Raw genomic sequence first — 18,624 nt, forward strand, 5'->3', positions numbered from 1 at the left:
AGTGACATTGCTGATTTATATTGAGGATAATACTCCATATCTTGTTGTGGACCAGTAACAAACAGGTCTCCGATCCGCCACTCTTTGAGCAGTGCATTAGGAGAACTTTTTTGAAATTGAAGAGAAAATATCCTACTTGATCACCTCTGTGAAGTCAAGAGCTGAGCAGTGAGGAAGAGGGCCCTAAAACTTGAGTGACGCAGTAGAGCATAGTCCTCGACAGAGAAAAGCATCAACCCCCAAATGCCTCTGGCTGCTAGGTCCATGTCAAGGGAAGAAATTCTTGTCTGCTCTGAGATGTATTAAATGATTCCCAAATCTAGAATTTTTCTAGAATGCTGCGATTTAAGAGGAGGACAAAAAGAGGCAGAGTCTTACGCCTGAGATCAGATGAGGCTAAAGCACTTTGGGAGAGAGTCTCCTGATATATATTTTAAGTAGGAGGAGGGTAAATTAAGTTTTTTTTTCCTCTCAGAAACTGACAAGTCAACATCTACTTGGAGACTATTGTCTGCTTCATCTGGTGTAAAGATTACTGTAATGGCTTCAGTCCACTATTCTTGCTAAGTCTGTTACCTTGATTTTTATGCCTGATGACATAGCTCTACCTAGAGGAGACTATATCCCCCTGTTTGCTTAAGTTATTAGCACCCACCAAACTATTCAATGATACGAGGGCCCTTTCAGTTGTGAGGGTCTTTAAAATGCTTGGGGAAAATTCTGATTCCCCTTAGTCCTGGAAGGATTTTCAGTTGAAGCAAGTTGCTGTGTAGTATTCTAGAAGGAGCTTTTTGAGAGACTGCTATTGATCCTTCTGGTATATGACCTGGATTCCTAACCTTGCCCTTCATAGCTATAGCTTCTGTATTCCTGTCTGCTGTCCCAGTGAAAGCAAGATGCAAGCCATCCAAGGGCAGACCATTACCGTGAGCACAAATGATCCCAGGGAAAAAAGCGGGGAGGAGTCTGCAGGATGGGGAAGCAGTCCAACCCTTGATAAAATATGACTGCTGGTCAGAAGAAGGATAAGAGATTAAAAGTCCTGAGAGGAGGGCAAAAGAGGGGAAAAGCTGTGACTGGCAAGTAATCAGGAAATTAAAAAGCCTGCAGAACTTAAGCTATTAGATTCTGGGTATGAAGACTTGAGAAAGGGAACAACATTACCCTATAAGGAATGAAAAGAACAGACTCTATGGGAAAGGAAATTCCTTTTTCTGGGCTGTTGGGGGAGCCCTCTAGGACAGAAGATTTGTTGAACCTTGGACGCCACGTGGGGGTGGAAGAATGCAGAAACTTGATTCTTATCTTGCCCGGGGCTGGTGGTGGTGAAGGGGGTGGGTAGACAGTTGTGCCTGCCCTCAGGAAGAGATGACAGAGAGGTACATAGAGTCTAGCCTTCAAAGAATGAGATCTAGAATCTTTGGGGGTTTCTCAGAGAAAAGAGAAATAGGGACATTTAGACTTGGTTTTTATTTTATATCCGTGGGGGTAGGAGTAACCAACACCCAGAAAGCATCATCACTTAGAGGCAAGTTAGGTAAACGAATGCTCATGGCAATCCTTAGGGTCTCCCTGGTAGGAAGAGCAAGAGCTTTGGCTGACTGAAAGAAGTGGGGCAGTGGGTGTGGCTCGGAGCAGTGCACATCTCCTTCCCCTTTCAGTTCAGTGCCTGAAGCATGAAAAAAAGATCTAGAAAAAGGCCATTGCTTGTGATCTGGAGTCAGCCCCCACCAGACTCGGCATGGGGGGGTGCAGGGGCCCAAGCCTTCGCTTGTTTAGGCAACCACCCCATGGAACAAACAATTTTTCTCCCTTAAAAACTCTAAACAGTAGAACATCTGCCTCCAATACATCAGCTGGTCAGTAGTAGTATTTCATTACATCTTGATTAAAAGTTCTTTATAATGACTTCAAGAGAAACGGCACAGGATTCTGAGAAACCAAAATTTTTGCAAATGATAAGTCAGAGATTTAAAATCCATTCTAACTCTCCTTCCCTTCAGTCTTTATGATCAAAGGACACTTCACAGCAGAAAACAAAGGGTTGTTGATAAAACTTTTTTTTTCTTTCAGTTCTGTACTCAACTGTACTTTTATTTACTTGGTAAATATCCAGCTCTTATCTCGATCATCAAGCTCTCAGACTGGATAATAGGTTAACAGATTCAGTTTTTAACTTGTGTTTTAAATTATTAGCCCATGCTGGTATAATGAGCATAGTTTAATCAGCTAATCACCAAGAGAAGACATTCTGGATCCTCTGAATGACTAAAGCCAAGGGTAGGGGGACCCCTGAGGATTTTACACTGTCACCACTTTAGAATAAGGTTTGCAAGTTGAAGCAAGTAGGATTTTCCGAGTTTAAAAATAGATGGCAGCTATAAATAAATACATAAACTCCTAAATTTAACATTCTTTTTTGTTACAAATGCAAAACATTTTTTTCCAACTCAGAGAGGGGCGCCTTGATTTCTATGAAGGGTAAACTCTGAAAAACCTCGAAGGGATTATGAAGTAAATATTTAAATGGGGTCATGGGCAAAATGGGTGAAGGGAAGTGGAGAGATACGGGCTTCCAGTTATGGAATGAAGAAGTCACAGAAATACAAGGCAAAGCATAAGGATTCAAGTCATCGGTACTGTAAGTGTTATATGGTCACAGATGGAAGGGAGCTACACTTGTGGTGAGCAGAACATAATATACAGAGAAGTTGAATCACTATGCTGTATACCTGAAAATAGTTCAACATTGTGTGTCAACTATACTCAAATTTTTAAAGCACCATTTACACATATTGAAAGATGTCACACTGTTTGGTGTCAGGCTAGCTGCCTCAAGCTATGTCTAGAAAACCACGGCAATATTTATATTTTATTTTAGTTGCTATTTTGTCCAGTTTTACATTTGTAAAGCTTAAGGATTGATAATGGAGATTAATAATTCTTGATTTTTGCTTAATTTTAAGGTCTTTGGATTTGTGGAAACAAATTCTAGGGAAGTATTTTAATATATTTAACCATTTTCAAAGGACAAGAAACTCTTATTGGAGATTTCTCTAATTAAAAAGAGGAGAGGGACACCTGGGTGGCCCAGGGTGTGATCCTGGAGTCCAGGGATCAAGTCAAAAGGCTCCTGTGGGGAGCCTACTCCTCCCTCTGCCTATGTCTCTGCCTCTCTCTGTCTCTCATGAATAAATAAATAAAATCTTTAAAAAAAAGAGGAGATAATATTAACCTCACTTATCTTAAAAATACACTTAGAAATGTATTACTGTGTTTAGAGTTCTCATATTAGTTTATTTGGAATTGCAGGTGTACAATTTCAATGTTTATTTTGGCTGTAATTTCACGGGCAGACCAGTGATGGGAGAAAAAAAATCTCAAATGGGGCCTTCTTTTGAGAAGTAAGATTCTTCTATTTTAAAACCACACGTGTACTAAAAGGAGAAAACTAGAGTATGCCAATTTCAAACCCATGAATTGTTTAAAAAAATAATTCAGTATCAAACAAAGTGCTCATTTCAAATATAAGTAATGAATCTACATTTTAGTCATGAAACCATGCTTGGGAAGACTCATTTTAGAAAGATTCTCCTCACATGAGTGGTATTATACGAGGCAATGGAACACTGAGCCTTAGACGTGAAATAAAAACCATACAGTTAACTGTAGGAATTCTGGAGTTAAGAAACAAAAACAAAACAAAACATGGCTGTGTTCTCATAGACCAAAGCCAGAGTGACAGGACTCCCACAAGGCTTCATTTTGGCCTCATGTGACTCATTTAACTGCCTTAAAAGAAGTGGCTTGGCCATTGTGATAGACAGTGGAAGGTTTCTTAGCAATATCCATCACCAATCACTTTTGAAACCTAGCTCAACTCTTCTACTTCTTGAGCAGTTTTTTAAAAATAATATTTTATTTATTATTTATTTGAGAGAGAATGAGAAAGCAAGGACATGAGGGAGGTGGGGGAGAGGGAGAAGCAGAAGGAGAACTCTGTGATGAGCAAAGAGCCCGATACGGGGCTCGATCTCATGACCTAACGATCAGGACCTGAGCCAAAGGCAGATGCTTCACTGACTGAATCACCCAGGCACCCCGATTACTTAAGCAGTTTTTGCAATAGCAGCTAACAATACTGTTTTCAGAAAAGGAAGCTTTTGGGCAGCCCCGGAGGCGCAGCGGTTTAGCGCCTGCAGCCCAGGGCGTGATCCTGGAGACCCGGGATTGAGTCCCACGTCGGGCTCTCTGTGTGGTGCCTGCTTCTCCCTCTGCCTGTGTCTCTGCCTCTCTCTCTCTCCCTCTCTCTCTCTCTCTCTGTCTCTATGAATAAATAAAATAAAATCTTAAAAAAAAGGAAGCTTTCAGGCAGATTCTTGAATTAGACCTGCTGGATCCTGAAGCTCTCCAAGACCATTTGACTCCCTTTTTCTTTCTCTCCCCCTTGCTACCGACTTCCTTGCCAGCTCTATTGACATAATTGATATATAACATTGTGTAAGCATAAGGTGTGTTGATTTGATACGTGCATATTGCAAAATGATTACCACAATGGTATTACCACCACACATAATTACCATTTTGGGGGAGATGAAAATATTTAAGATTTACTTTCTCCACAACTTTCAAGTGTATGATATTGTTAACTAAGATCACTGTGCTGTGCATTAGATCTCCAGAACTCATTCATCTTATAACTGAAAGTTTCTACCCCTTGACCAACATCTTCCTTTTTCCCCAGCCCCTGGCAACTACCATCCACCTCTCTGTTTCTGTGAAGTTGGCTTTTTTATTTTTATTTATTTTTATTTTTGAAGTTGGCTTTTTTAGATGCTACATGAAAGTGAGATCATATGGTGTTTGTCTTTCTCTTTCTGACTCATTCCACTTAGTCCCCTCAAAGTCCACCCATTTTGCTAAAACTGGCAGGATTTCCTTTTTCTTGTGGCCGGGTAACATTCTAATGTATATATGTGCCACATCTTCATCCATTTGAATAGATCCATTTCATTCATTTTCACGTTGATTAGCAGCTTTTCATATCAGCTTCAAGAACTCCTTTTGGCATTTCTTGCAAGGCAGGTCTAGCGGCAATGAAATCCTTCAGCCTTTGTTTGCCTGGGGACATCTCTGTCCTTCATTTGTGAAGGACAACTTTGATGGAAAGAGTGCTCTTGATTGCCAGTTTTATTCTTTCAGTGCTCTGAATATATCATCCCACTCTCTCCTCATCTACAAGGTTCTGCTGAGAAATCCACTGATAGACTTATGAAGGTTCCCTTGTAAGTTACAAACTTATTTTCTCTTGCTGTCTTGGGATTGTCTTTTGACAGTTTAATGTGTCTTAGAGAAGCTCTATTTCTGTTGTGTTTTTTGGGATCTATGAGCCTCGTGAACATGGGTGTCCAATCTCTCCCTAGATTTGGGACATTCTTGGCCACTATTTCTGGAAATAAAAGCTTTCCATCCCCTTTTCGGAATCTAAGAATTCACAGATTGTGTCTTTTGATGCTGTCCCGAAGATCACACACATAGGCTTCATCACTCTTTTTCATTCTTTTGTCCTTTGTTCCCCTATGATGAGATCATTTTTAAGGTCCTGGCTTCTTCTTTTTTTTTTTTTTTAAAGATTTATTGATTGATTTTAGTGGGGAGGAGCAGAGGGAGAAGGAGAATCACAGGCAGACTCCCCACTGAGTATGGAGCCCACCTTCACTACCGCGATATGAGTGGAATGCTTCACTGACTGAACCACCCAGGTGCCCCATCAAAGGTCCTGGTTTCCAATTCACAGATTATTTCTTCTGCTTGATCCATTCTGCTGGTAATGCTCTCTGTTGCATTTTTCACTTCATTCATTATATTCTTCAATGCCAGAATTTGAGTTTTCTTAAAAATTTGTATGTTTAGCTTCATGTTTTGTTCTTGTATTGTTTTCCTGATTTCATTGAATTGTCTTTCTGTTTTACTGTAGCTCATTAAGCTTCCTTAAAACAGCTATTTTTAATCCTTGATTAGGTAAATTGCAAAGCTCTAGGTCTTTGGCGTGGGTTACTGGAAGATGACTGTTATCCTTTGGTGGTGTCCGGTCTCCTCTGTTTTTCCTGTTCTCTGAAGTCCTGTATCTGATGGAGCAGTCATCTCCAACCACCTTTACTGACTGACTTTGGGAAAGAAGTACCTTCCATCTGCCCTACTAGGGAGTCTGTGGCTTTCCTAGACCTCCTACGGATATACTTGCTTCACACTTCTTGCTCCCTTTTGTGGCAGATTTCTTCAGCTTGTATGCCTTCTCTCCATCATGTAACACACCAGGCCAGGTGCTAACAGCTCCCTTTTGCTCTCTCAAGGCTGGCACTAAAGCTCAAGTCTGTGGTTGTTTGGTGGCCCTCAGATTCTAGATGGCTTCTGGTCATCTGCCAAAGCTTACTCATGCCGCCTATCAGGAGCACACACAGGGAGCCTACTATAGGATAAAGGAGTGTGGGGTTTAGATACACAGAGCATGGAGAATGCCTGTGGGATAGATAGGGGGTGGATCTATATGCTAAGTGTCACTAGTGCCTTGTTGGCAGGCTTCTGGTTAGTAGGATCCGTGTCTTTTTAACACCTTGTAAGAGTCCTATCTGCAGCACTCCTCGCTTCTTCCTGCCCCTAGTCATGCGGCTCATGATCCAGTAGTCTGGTGGGATGAGAGAGAAATGGGCCTCTTTGGCAGGTCTTGTACTGCTGGGAAAACCAGATGCCCATTCACATGCTCCCACTTTTTCCTGCAGAAGAAATCAAGGGCGAGAAGGTCTCTCTTGGCACTGGGCTGTGCCACATTGAGGAATGGGGGACACGAGTTAAGTCCAACTGTTCTTCTTACCCTCTCCCAGGAATCTGAACTTGTATCTGTTTTGCTCCAAAGACATGCTAGAACTTTTCAACTGGACTCCTTGACTTCCACCAAGGTTCTCCCATCGGTGGATGATTATCTAAGACAGTGTTCTCCAGGGGCTCTCAGAACACAGGTGAGAAGGGCTCGGGCCAGTTCATGAGCCACTACAGAGTCTGCATCCAGGATCAAGGTCTGTCTGCCTGTTACCCAATGCATAGGTGGGTCCAATTCCAACCAGGTCCCTTGGCACACAGTGCTGGATCCCACGGCTCCCACAGAGGGATTTTTGCCCCCAGATTGATGCCAAATTGTTAGGGGGGGTATACAAAAAGGGATAGCTTATTTGGCCTTCTTGCTGATGTGCTGACTCCCTTTTAATACCCAGGTACTGGTGCACTAAAGTGGCCACAGGCATATAATCTGTGGACAGTTTTTGGTGAAGTTGAGAGAGATGAGGGGAAAACAAATGATCTATATTCACCAGAGCTTCTCATGAGCCCTGAGAAGAATTTAATTTGTGGCAGTCTTCCAAGGAGACAGTCTTGGAAAATAAACATTGGGCATCAGGCCTGGCCCTGTACCATCTAACCTATTCTTCTACTCATAATGAAGGCAAAATGAATAATCCAGTTTTCTTTTGTAGCCAACTTCTGTTTAACACTGAATGGAGCTAAAGGTGAACATGGTTTTCAGAGCTCAATTACATCATATTCATAGTCACAAACTACAAACATAAGAACTATTGTGCAAACTGAAATCTTCCCTGGCTCTAAGAACAGAAATAGCTTACTTTTTCGATGAAGAAACTCTGCAACCAAAGCTGCCACGTGAACATAACACATTGCTGCCTGCAAAAGGATGACAAAGAAAGAATGGTCAGCATCTGTTCCAGGGCTTTTGCAGGACGGTGTCTAGAACAAAGTCTTAAGACATCACCTCTGAAAAATCTCCATTTTTTATATGAATCTTGGCCATGCTATCAAGCCAGGTTTTCCTGAGCTCTGGGGTGCTTGCATAGGACTTGGCTAAGCTATACTGGAGATCAATGAGCATTTCGGGATCTTTCTCATGCTCCTTCATTTGAGCAGTGGCCATAAGAACGGTACGGATTCTCTTGGTCAAGTCTTTGACTTCTGTGGGAAAAGCAGTTGCCTAATTTCAAAACAAACAAAAAAAGACATGTTCATTAATATTATCAATGTGCTCTAAGCCCTGGCATCCAATCCTGAGAATAACATGATTTATATTCCTTGCTATAGTTCTTGGTATTTGGTTCTTAGTATATTACATGTCTAAAGAGACTTTTTTTTTCTTAAGTAGACTCCAAGTACAGCATGGAGCCCAACACAGGGCTTAAACTCATGATCCTGAGATCAAGACTTGAGCTCAGATCAAGAACTGGATGCTTAATTGACTGAGCCATCCAGGTGCCCCCAAAGAGCTTTAAATTAATTCTTTTTAAAATGAAGCTTGGGCTTCAAACTCTATACTTGATGGCAGGATACTCACAATACATAAAAGCATGGATTTGGGAACTAGACTACCTGGCTCCGAACTCCAGCTTGTCCACTGTAAATACTATGGCCATGAGAATTATTTGCCATTATTGTGTAATTCTGGTTACAGGAATGGCTAAAATTGACAGCTTACTCTGTACCAGGCAATAGTCTAAGTGCCATCCCTGTTTTCATTTGTCTAGCAACCCTCTGAAATAAGTACTGTTATAATTCATTTAACCAAGAACTAAATGGAGGCATATAGCAGTTAATATAGCTGGACTCCGGTGTCACCGTGGGTTAAATGGTAGAGACATGATTTACACCCCAACATCCTGGCTCCAGAGCTAGTGATCTGAGCCACTCTTCCATTCAGACAAACAAACCTATCCCCTCCAGCAATTACCATCTCCATGAAGGTAAAAACCATACTGCTAAGATTTTCACTTAGATGACTAAAGGGTTAAGAATCACAGAACACTCTAAAGAGTTTACTAGCTTCTCTCAAAGTGTTGTTTTATTCTCCAAACCCACTAAGTTACAGTTTCCTCTTTATCCTGACCACTATTAAGAAAGTACTATCACTTCCTCTTAACCCTGGTAGAGTTCTCACAATCATCTGTAGGATTCAGAGAAGATGAGTAAGGGACAAGTACAGGGTTATGGAGTTTTCCAATGTAAATATAACCAAATGTGGAGAAATGGGTTTTAAAAGCACTTTCTTGGGGGACCTGGGTGGCTCAGTGGGTTAAGCATTTGCCTTCAGCTCCGGTCATGATCCCGGGGTCCTGGGATGGAGCTCTGAGTTGGGCTCTCTGCTCAGTGGGGGAGCCTGCTTCTCCCTCTCCCTCTACTATTCTCCCTGTTTATGCTCTCTGGCTCCCTCTCTCTCTGTAAAATAAAGAAATTAAATCTTTAAAAAAATTAAAAGTGCTTTCTTAATCTCTCTAAAAATAATAATTATGTACAATAAAGTTCCTTCTTATACCCCAGTAGTGATTCCATTTACAATAAAGTTCCTTCTTATACCCCAGTAGTGATTCCATTTGTTGTAATAATAAGGTTTATTGGTAATGACAGCTCTACCAGAATAAAACTAAGAAATAAGTCATGAAAAAGATTTATTATCAAGGTCAGCCCAAACAGACCTCGTTTACTTTGAAAAAGATGCTAATCCAACTTTTACATAATATAGAATTAAGAATGGTAAAATAAATTTCAGAGTAGAAGATCCTAAGTGACATAAATTGTTTCTGTGCTCATGGGATTAGTTGGAGCATATGCTGATCTTCCAGGGAACCAGCAGAACTGGCTGAAAAACAAACTTTCCCAGCCTGAGAATGGCTGGCACTACTCAGTGTTTTTTGTTTTTTGTTTTTTTGTTTTTTTTTTTCAGTCTAAGCAACATTCCTCTGGGAATTATTTTTTGGTACATAGATTCTACATATCCCAAACATCAAGTATGCTGTGACTGTGAGCTTTTTTTTTCTTTCAGTTTTTACACAATATTGTCAAATTATCCTGGAGGATGACCTTTCCCAAGAATGGGGATGATCCCTCTGGGAGGAAAAGTCTTCTACTGGCAAAAGATTCTTCCCTTGCATACATATATCACTGGAGATCAGAACCTGTTCCCCATGCCTCAAGACAAATGAATTTTTATAATGTTATAGGTTCTGAGTACATAGATAAGAAAGAGGAATGGTGATCAGGGTCTTGGGCTTGGCCTCAGCCAACTGGGCTTGGGTTTGCCAATACATACCTATGGCAAGCCATAACCAGTTAACAGAGGATTCCTGAAACTCAGTGCTTCATTAGCCAATATTATAAATGATAATGACTCTCAAAAATGAAGCCATTTGTTTTCTGAAAAAGTTTAGAAATTAAGCTTGGAAAAAATTCCAATCCTACTAGCTATAACAGCTATGGATACACAATATAGTCATTCATCCATCCAGTCAAATAATTCTTTAGATCTGCTATGTACCAGGCAGTGTTCTAGGTGCTGGAGACACAGTGCTGTATAAGATAAAGCCCATATCCTATATGCTCTATACTATCAAAAGTTGTGTATCCAATGACAGTTTAACTATAGGAGTGTAAACTTCTCTGACAGGGAAGGTGGTTCTAGCTTATTCCTTGGAGTGAGAACATACCTTCATAGGTCTGTCACTATTTGCAAAATTATTGATGATGAATAAAGACTCCTGAAATCGCGATCCTCCACTTAGGGCCACGTCAGCTATCAACTGGCTCACTGCAATTATGATCTGCAGGAAGAAGCACACATTGTTTTCCGAATGTCTTTTGAACAAATGCTGCTTATTTTCATCATCGTGTAACCCCATAAGCACCCGTATGAAATGTTCCGTTGAAAAATGCTACCCTGTTCCATCGTAATGTTTTCTTCATACACAAAAGGCTTTAAATTCTTCTAGTGAAGGACGCCTGGGTGGCTCAGTGGTTGAGTGTCTGCCTTCAGGGTGTGATCTCAGGAGCCGGGATTGAGTCCTGCATCAGGTACCCTATGGGGAGCCTGCTTCTCCCTCTGCCTGTGTCTCTGCCTCTCTCGGTGTGTCTCCCATGAATAAATAAATAAATCCTAAAAAATTAAATTTTTCTAGTGAAAGAGCAACTTCCAAAGGTCCCAATTACAAACTGTATTTGGCCTTTCCTGGTCAGATGTGAACAACTGTTCAAAACTCATAGCACAGGGGCACCCGAGTTAGCTCAGTGGTTGAGAGTCTGCCTTTGGCTCAGGTCGTGTTCCCGGCCGGGGTCCTGGGATTGAGTCCTGCATTGGGCTCCCTGCATGGAGTCTGCTTCTCCCTCTGCCTGTGTCTCTGCCTCTCTCTCTCTCTCTCTCTCATCTCTCATGAATAAATAAATAAAATCTTTAAAAGAAAAAACCTCATAGCACAGCTAGATCTAAAACAGTTTATAAAATCATGAACTGATATGATGGTGGCCAGGTCTCCACTCCAACTAGGCTTGTTGGGTAGTTGCTATGGCAAAGCTGGGAATAAATGACATTTTTCTTGGGTGGTTTCTCATTGCCTTTCACTAGTCAATTTCACCATGCTGGACTCCCAACTGTAGTCCCTCAGCTCCCTTCCTGGTTTCTGACTCGGGTCTCTCCAGGTCAGATGGCAGGATACCTAAGGACCTTTGGTGGTGATTGGAATCTCTCAAGCTTCCTTGGATGATTGCCTGCATGATTCACACTAAGGTGTTGATGGCTGGACAATTCACTCCAGCTCCCAGAAAGCAGGGTTTTGTGGGAGCTGTGAGCACAGGCTCTAGAGTCAAACTGCCTTAGATTCAGCTTTTGACTTTATTAATTATTTACTGTGTGGCTTTGGGAAAGTTATTTCACCCTTCTGTGTCCCACTTTCCTAATGTGTAGTATGGGGGAGGTAAGACTACCTGATAGCATTGTTATGAGAATGAAAGAGATCATAATCATAATACTAGTTAACACTTTACTAGCACTGACTATGTGACAGAGATGCTCTTAAGTCCTCACATTTATTAATGCATTTATATTTCAATAAATGACTTGAGAGAACTGATGCTTTGACCCAGAAGAATGGCCCTTCATAGGACATTTTGAGCATACTGGCACGTTTATTGCAGAAATGTTTTGGGGAAGGTGGTTATTTAAATGGTGCCTCAGAAAAGCAAATAGCAAAGGCCCTAGCATGTAATGCTGGCCCTAGTATCCCAAAGGAAGTACGTGGCAGATTTTTATAGGAAGCATCTATCATCTACCTCTATCAGATCTTCCCATTCCCCATGATGTTTCTGGAAAGCCACTTACAGTTGCTTCCCTACTTCTAAGCCAGCCTCCAATAAACAACTCCAGTGGAATAGACCATAGCAGGGAAGACAGAAATATGACCAAGGATTTCCCATAGTACAAAGATCCTAGTAAGTCAAGAAGTCCCATGCGTGACTTGGCTCAGAACTGTTTCATCCAACAAGCAAAAGAAATGGAGTTTTTAAATGACAACTAGCACACATTAAGCATCTATTACATCCATGCTGGGCATGGTGCCTGGCACAACACACACTTTCTGTTTCACCCTCACAATAACTCCGCGAGGTGAACTATACCTGGCCTCATTTTACAGATGAGGCAGAGAGTTAGAGACAGACTGAGTAACTTGTGTAAGGTTACATGGTAAATAAGTAGCTGAACTAGGATTTAAACCCAGGTGGGGGGGGGGGCACCTAGGTGGCTCAGTGGTTAAGCATCTGCCTTTGGCTCAGGTTGTGATCCTGGGGTCCTGGGATCGAGTCCCGCATCAGGCTCCCCACAGGGAGCCTGCTTCTCCCTCTACCTATGTCTCTGCCTCTCTCTATGTGTCTCTCATGAATAAATAAATAAAATCTTAAAAAAAAACCCAGGTAGGCCTGATTCCAAAGTCCAAGCTTGCCACTAAACCCTGAGCCATCTCTCATTTTGTGCTAACTGGGCAGGCCAGAACTTGAAAAACAAACTTAAATTACTTGTTACGGTAACAGTATCTAGCCAGCTGTGCTATCTAACAAATATTTTGTTTGGTATTTAATCATTTTTTTTTAATCCTCACGAAACCCTATGAGGTAGGCACAGGTATTTACTGCTATTTTGCATACGATGAATGAGGCACTGAAAGACTAGGAAGCTCCTCAAGATCACCCAGTGAGTGGTACTTGAGCGATACTCCCAGAATCTGAACTAGAGCCTGGGCTCCTGGTATCTTGGCTCTAGAGCAGTGCTGTCCAACTGAAATGGGATGTGAGCCACATATGTGACTTTAAATTTTCCAGGAGCCACATCAAAAAGTAAAAAGACACAGGTGAAATTTCATATATTTCACTGAACCCAAAATGTCCAAAATTTCACTTCAGCATACAGTCAATATAAAACAATTGAGATATTTCACCTTTTTTTGTGCTTGGTTGTCAGAAGCCAACGTATATTCTATATTTACAACATGTCTCAATTTGGGCTAGCCAAGTTTCAAGTGCTAACTGGCCATATGTGGCTAATAGCTATTGTATTGGACCAAATATCTCTAGGTCTTAATCTAGAAGCTAAAGATTGAACAGAAGAAAGAACAGGAGTGGGGCCCCTGGGTGGCTCGGTCAGTTGAGCGTCTGCCTTCAGCTCAGGTCATGATCCTGGGGTGCCAGGATCAAGCCCCCACGTTGGGCTCCCTGCCCAGTGGGGAGTCTGCTTCTCCCTCTGCCCCTTCCCCTTGCTCATGTTCTATCTTTCTTTCTCTCTCAAATAAATAAATAAAATATTTTTTTTTCAAAAAAGAAGGAAAAGGAGCTTTGATTTTCACAGACCTGCAGATGTGTCCTCAAAAAGGTTTTCCTTTTGGTATACTCGAAGTTGTTTCTCATCAGAAGATACAAAAGTGCAGATGCTTCATTCCTGGTTGAGCTAATCTTCGAGGTGCAGCACTTTAAAACCTCATAGCAAAATGCAGCACACATGTTCACTCTTCCTTTGAAAAAGGCTGAGGGAAACTAAAGAACAGGAAAAACAAATAGGTATCTGAAAATCCAACCACAAAAATCAATCAACTCTCAAATGCCTACTATATTCTCACTCAAAACTGGATTGGGTGCTCTGGTGCCTGGGGGGCTCAGTCAGTTAAGCCTCTGCCTTTGGCTCAAGTCATGATCCTGGGGTCCTGGGATCCAGCTCCTTGTTGGGCTTCCTACTCAGTGGGGAATCTGCTTCTCCTTCTCCCTCTACCCCTCCCTCCCCTGCTTGTGCTTTCTTGCTTGCTTTCTCTCTCAAGTAAATAAATAAAATCTTTTAAAAATATGAGAACAATTCAAGTCTGTATACAGGTCACTGTAAAAATGTCCAGTACTGCCTATAAATGTGACAGATCTGAGAAGAGTTTACGATGGTCTGGAAAAGATAAGTAGGTTCTTGGTAATATGTATTAAATCAATGAATGGCTGATATGATGAATGATTGATGGGTGTCAGTTTGGGCTTTGAAAATGGGAGGGATGATCTGCAATGCTTACTCTTTTGCCTTATATTTAAACAGTTCCTTACATTATGAACTCCTAAATGCTGATAAAATTATAGTGGGAATGTATTCATCAAGTAGAGCTGATCTTTTAACAAAATGAGGTAGAGGTGAAGTGTACACCCACAAACATATGCATGTGTGTCTTCTACTCATAAATAGTGTTGAGTAAAATATATTTTGGCATTAGAGAGTACAAAAGTGATGCTCAGTCTTCAAAACAGCCAAGGGGCTATTACTTTGAAAATGTATTTAGTTTGCTTTGTGAAAGATAAATTTTTTGTACAACATAGGCTTGTTACAATTGCCTATGCTTACCTGTCTAGGCAAGCAAGTAGTAAGTTGCTTCAAGTGTGCATCATGGATTTTTTCAGGGAGTGTGAAGCTAGAGGGCCACCCTTTCAAAATTATTCCTTGGGAATCTTGACTTTAAACCCATGTTACATGAACCTTTTTTTTTTTTTGGTAGTCATCTCAACACCCAGCGTGGGGCTCAAACTCATGACCCTGAGATCAAGAGTCACATGTTCTATCGACTGAGCCAGCCAGTGTCCCAGGAATCCACTCCTTATCACCTTAACACCAAGTGCAATGCTGTGCAGATAATGAATGTTTTCTGATTGGCAATTGGGAAATCTCATCAATAGATTCACCAGATTAGACCAAATCTTGCTGGGCAAGATACTCTAGTATGGAAATAAAGGTGTAAGGGGGGGCATGGGAGTAGTGTAGTTAATCCACTAAAATTAGTCTCTATCTCCACCATACTTTTCTGAGTGGGCAATGGCCAAAATCATTAATGACCTCCTCATTATCAATCCCAATGGACTCCCTTTCCCCTTTATCTCATTAGACCACTCTGTACCTCCTCATAATGTTGAAACTTTTCTTCTTTGGCTGTTCCCCTCTCATTTCCAAAGATTTCTTTTCCAGCCCCTTCTAGGTTGTTTTTTCTCCAATGTACTGCTCTTGACCTTTATTTTTTTTTGGTTCTTCCTCTACACACTCTCCAGGGGAAATTAAACCACTCCCATGGCTTCAATTACCGCTCATATGCTGATGCTCTCTCTAGTTCACTATGCTGCAGCTACACTGAATCTTTCAGTTCCCAGAATTTTCAATTCTTTCCCAATTCTGGGTCTTTGCATATGCATGTCCTTCTCCCTAGAGTGTTCTTCCTTGAGCTTTTCAAATAGTTGGCCCCTTTTATATTTCAGGTTTCATTTTAAAAGGTACAAGCCTATCTAAAGTAAGGTATCTCTGGGGCACCGGGTGAGGGCTCAGTTAGCTAAGTGTCCAACTCTTGATTTTGGTTCAGGTCATGATCTCAGGGTTGTGAGATTGGGCCCAGCATTGGGCTCTGCACTGGGCATGGAGCCTGCTTAAGATTTTCTCTCTCCCTCTCCCTCTTCCCCTCCCTGCCATCACCTACCACCCCCATCCCCCACTTGTGTGCACATGCTCTCTCTAAAAAAATAAAACAAATTAAGGTATCTCCTAAAAATCATTATTCTCTATCTCAGCACCTTGGTTCCTTCCTAGAACGTATAATTACTATTTTATTTACTTGTTTATTTTCTTTTCCCCAACCCCACTAGCCTACAAGCTTCATGAGAGCATTGAGAAGTTTCAGAGACTGTTTCTTTTGTATCCCCATCCTGTATCTCTAGTACCTAGTACCATGCCAGACAGAGAAACAGTGTTCAATAAATACAGGATGAATGGATGGATGGATGATGAGTGGATGGGTGATGACTCCAAGTCTAGCTCTCTAACCAAGATCTCTCCCCCAAGCAAAGATCTATATATTCAACTGCTAATTCTAATAGCTGTAACTGAATGTCCTAAAGACATCTTAAATTCAACAGGCCCACAAAACAGAACTCATTAACTTTTACCCCAAATGTAATCTTTTCTCTGTATTTCACATTACCTACCATACTCCATCATCCAGTCAGTGAACCAAAGACCAAATCCTATTGATTCAATTTTCTTACCATGTTTTATGTCTGCCTTTGACTTTCCATCTTCACTGTCACTGTCATTTACTCTAGGTGTTTTTTTTTTTTTTTTTTTTTTTTTTTACTCTAGGTTCTCATCTCTTATCCAGCTCACTATAGTTAAGTCTTTTTCCTGCCTTTATTTGGTATTGCCACCCATCCACCTTCCACACTACTTTTTTTTTAAAGATTTTATTATTCATGAGAGACACACACACACAGAGGCAGAGATACAGGCAGAGGGAGAAGCAGGCTCCATGCAAGGAGCCTAACGTGGGACTCGAAGGCAGACTCTCAACCACTGAGCCGCTCAGGCGTCCCTCCACACTACTTTTGAGAGAGTTTCCCCCCACCCACATCAATCTGCCCTTAATACAAATCTAATTCTGCTGGTTCCATGTTCCCTGAGGCCTCAAAGATGAAGTCTAACTCCTAAGATGAGTACATAATCATCTGGTCCCCATTAACCTCTTCAGTCTCATCTCTTGCTCAGTCCTTACTAAGTTCTATCTCTACCACTATAGAGGAACTTTTGCTAAATTAGAACATTTCCCCTTCTGCCCACCCTCAGATCCCTGTACAGACTTCTCTTATTCTAGTGGTATTTGTGGATGTGTGTCCACAGATGTGTGTAGGTTTCCCTCTACTGGACGTTAAGCCCTGGGACTGTATCCCTGACACATTGTCTAACACCAATAAGTTCCTACCCTTTAACTGTTTGGTTGATGAATTATTTCTGAATCTATTTCCCTTAGTTTCTTATAACATGCTTGTGTTGAATTCAGTTCTCCACATACTTCTTTATTCAAAAATTATATCAAGGAATGGCAATTAAAAACAACCTTCAAATCCACTTAAGTTCTATATCAAGTAAATGTAATAAGCTGCCATACAAATAATGATGACAAAAAAAGTTTTCCATGCTTAGCTATTCCACTACACAAATCATTTAATTGAATTTGTCTTGTTGGAGTTATACATGCCAGAGTAGAGGCCTAGACTGTAGCTTTCCATAATTTTAACTCCATCCTGGTTTATAATGCTTTTTATTACATTTAAAAGCTATCAAAAACAGACCAGAAATAAATTTTTGCTATCAGTTTCGGTCAGATTTATTCCTAAAAGCCTGGTCTGAGGTTTTGTTGAGATGAGGTAAGCAGCCTGAAAATTTAGAGCCAGCAGATACAATTAGCAATGAGAGGCAGAATTCATTCATCTGAACCTGTACTGAGTGCCTATCATTTGCAGGATATCATACAAGACCCTGCGGTTAAGAAACCTGGTCTCTGCTTTCCAAGGGCTTATACATGGATGCACTGATTAACGTTTGTATCCTTAGCATGAGAAGACTTTCAAGAGAAGCAAACTGGGGGTGCCTGGGTGGCTCAGTGGTTGAGCATCTGCCTTTGGCTCAAGGTGTGATCCTGGGGTCTTGGGATCGAGTCCCGCATCAGGCTCCCCATAGGGAGCCTGCCTCTATCTCTGTGTCTCTCATGAATAAATAAATAAAACCTTATAAAAAGAGAAGCAAACTAGAAGTAAAACTGGCAAAGTTGGTAATTTGAAAATGATACTTTTCAAAGGAGCCTGCTGGAAAGGGGAAGGAATGGCAAGGTGAAATAAACAGCATGTTTAGACTTTAAGGGGTCCCTGGCTGGGCCCCTTTTGTGTTTTTTGCTCTTCTGTACCCAGGATTACAAAGGCAGTACTTAATAGCTTTGTTGTCTAAGGTTCATGGATATCAACATGGTGGTCTCATTGCCCTCTTTCCGGCCTGCTACAGATGGAGCCTGCTAGCAGCTATAAAGATTTTCTCCTTACCTTACTGATGAAAGCTCGCAGGGAGGCAAAAACATGTTTCAGCGACATTTCAGATTGTCCGTTTTTAAGAAAAGCCAGATGAATATCAAATACTTTTTTCATTAATGGGTTGTGGCCATCATTATTTAAAAGTTGACTCTATAAAACATAAAACAAACAACACGTTGGGGCGCTAGGGTGGCTCAGTTGGTTAAGCTTCTGCCTTCGGCTCAGGTTGTGATCCTGGGGTCCTGGGATCAAGCCCCGCATCAGTTTTCTGCTCAGTGGGGAGCCCGGTTCTCCCTCTCCCTCTGCCCTGCCTCCTGTTCATGCTATCACTCTCTCTCAAATTAATAAATAAAATCTTTAAAAAATACATCTTGCAGAAATAGTTTATGCCAT

The 18,624-nt window shown here is 41.3% G+C and overlaps 1 protein-coding gene across 6 annotated transcripts in view; it reads right to left on the bottom strand.

Annotated features, from left to right (window-relative positions):
• DOCK11 (dedicator of cytokinesis 11) overlaps nt 1-18,624 on the bottom strand; it is a 191,351-nt gene that overhangs the window by 31,819 nt on the left and 140,908 nt on the right. For all 6 annotated transcript variants that reach the window (XR_012026524.1, XR_012026525.1, XM_072817119.1 and 3 more), the window contains 5 exons: nt 18,244-18,381; nt 13,720-13,902; nt 10,536-10,649; nt 7,820-8,035; nt 7,674-7,731 (listed from right to left, as the gene is read on the bottom strand). Coding sequence is in view for 4 of the 6 variants with exons in the window: in XM_072817119.1 (XP_072673220.1) it covers nt 7,674-7,731; nt 7,820-8,035; nt 10,536-10,649; nt 13,720-13,902; nt 18,244-18,381 (709 nt within the window). In the remaining 2 variants the exon portion in view is untranslated. The remainder of the gene's footprint in view (nt 1-7,673; nt 7,732-7,819; nt 8,036-10,535; nt 10,650-13,719; nt 13,903-18,243; nt 18,382-18,624) is intronic.

This window comes from Canis lupus, chromosome X, assembly GCF_048164855.1.
Source record: "Canis lupus baileyi chromosome X, mCanLup2.hap1, whole genome shotgun sequence".
Taxonomy (NCBI): domain Eukaryota; kingdom Metazoa; phylum Chordata; class Mammalia; order Carnivora; family Canidae; genus Canis; species Canis lupus.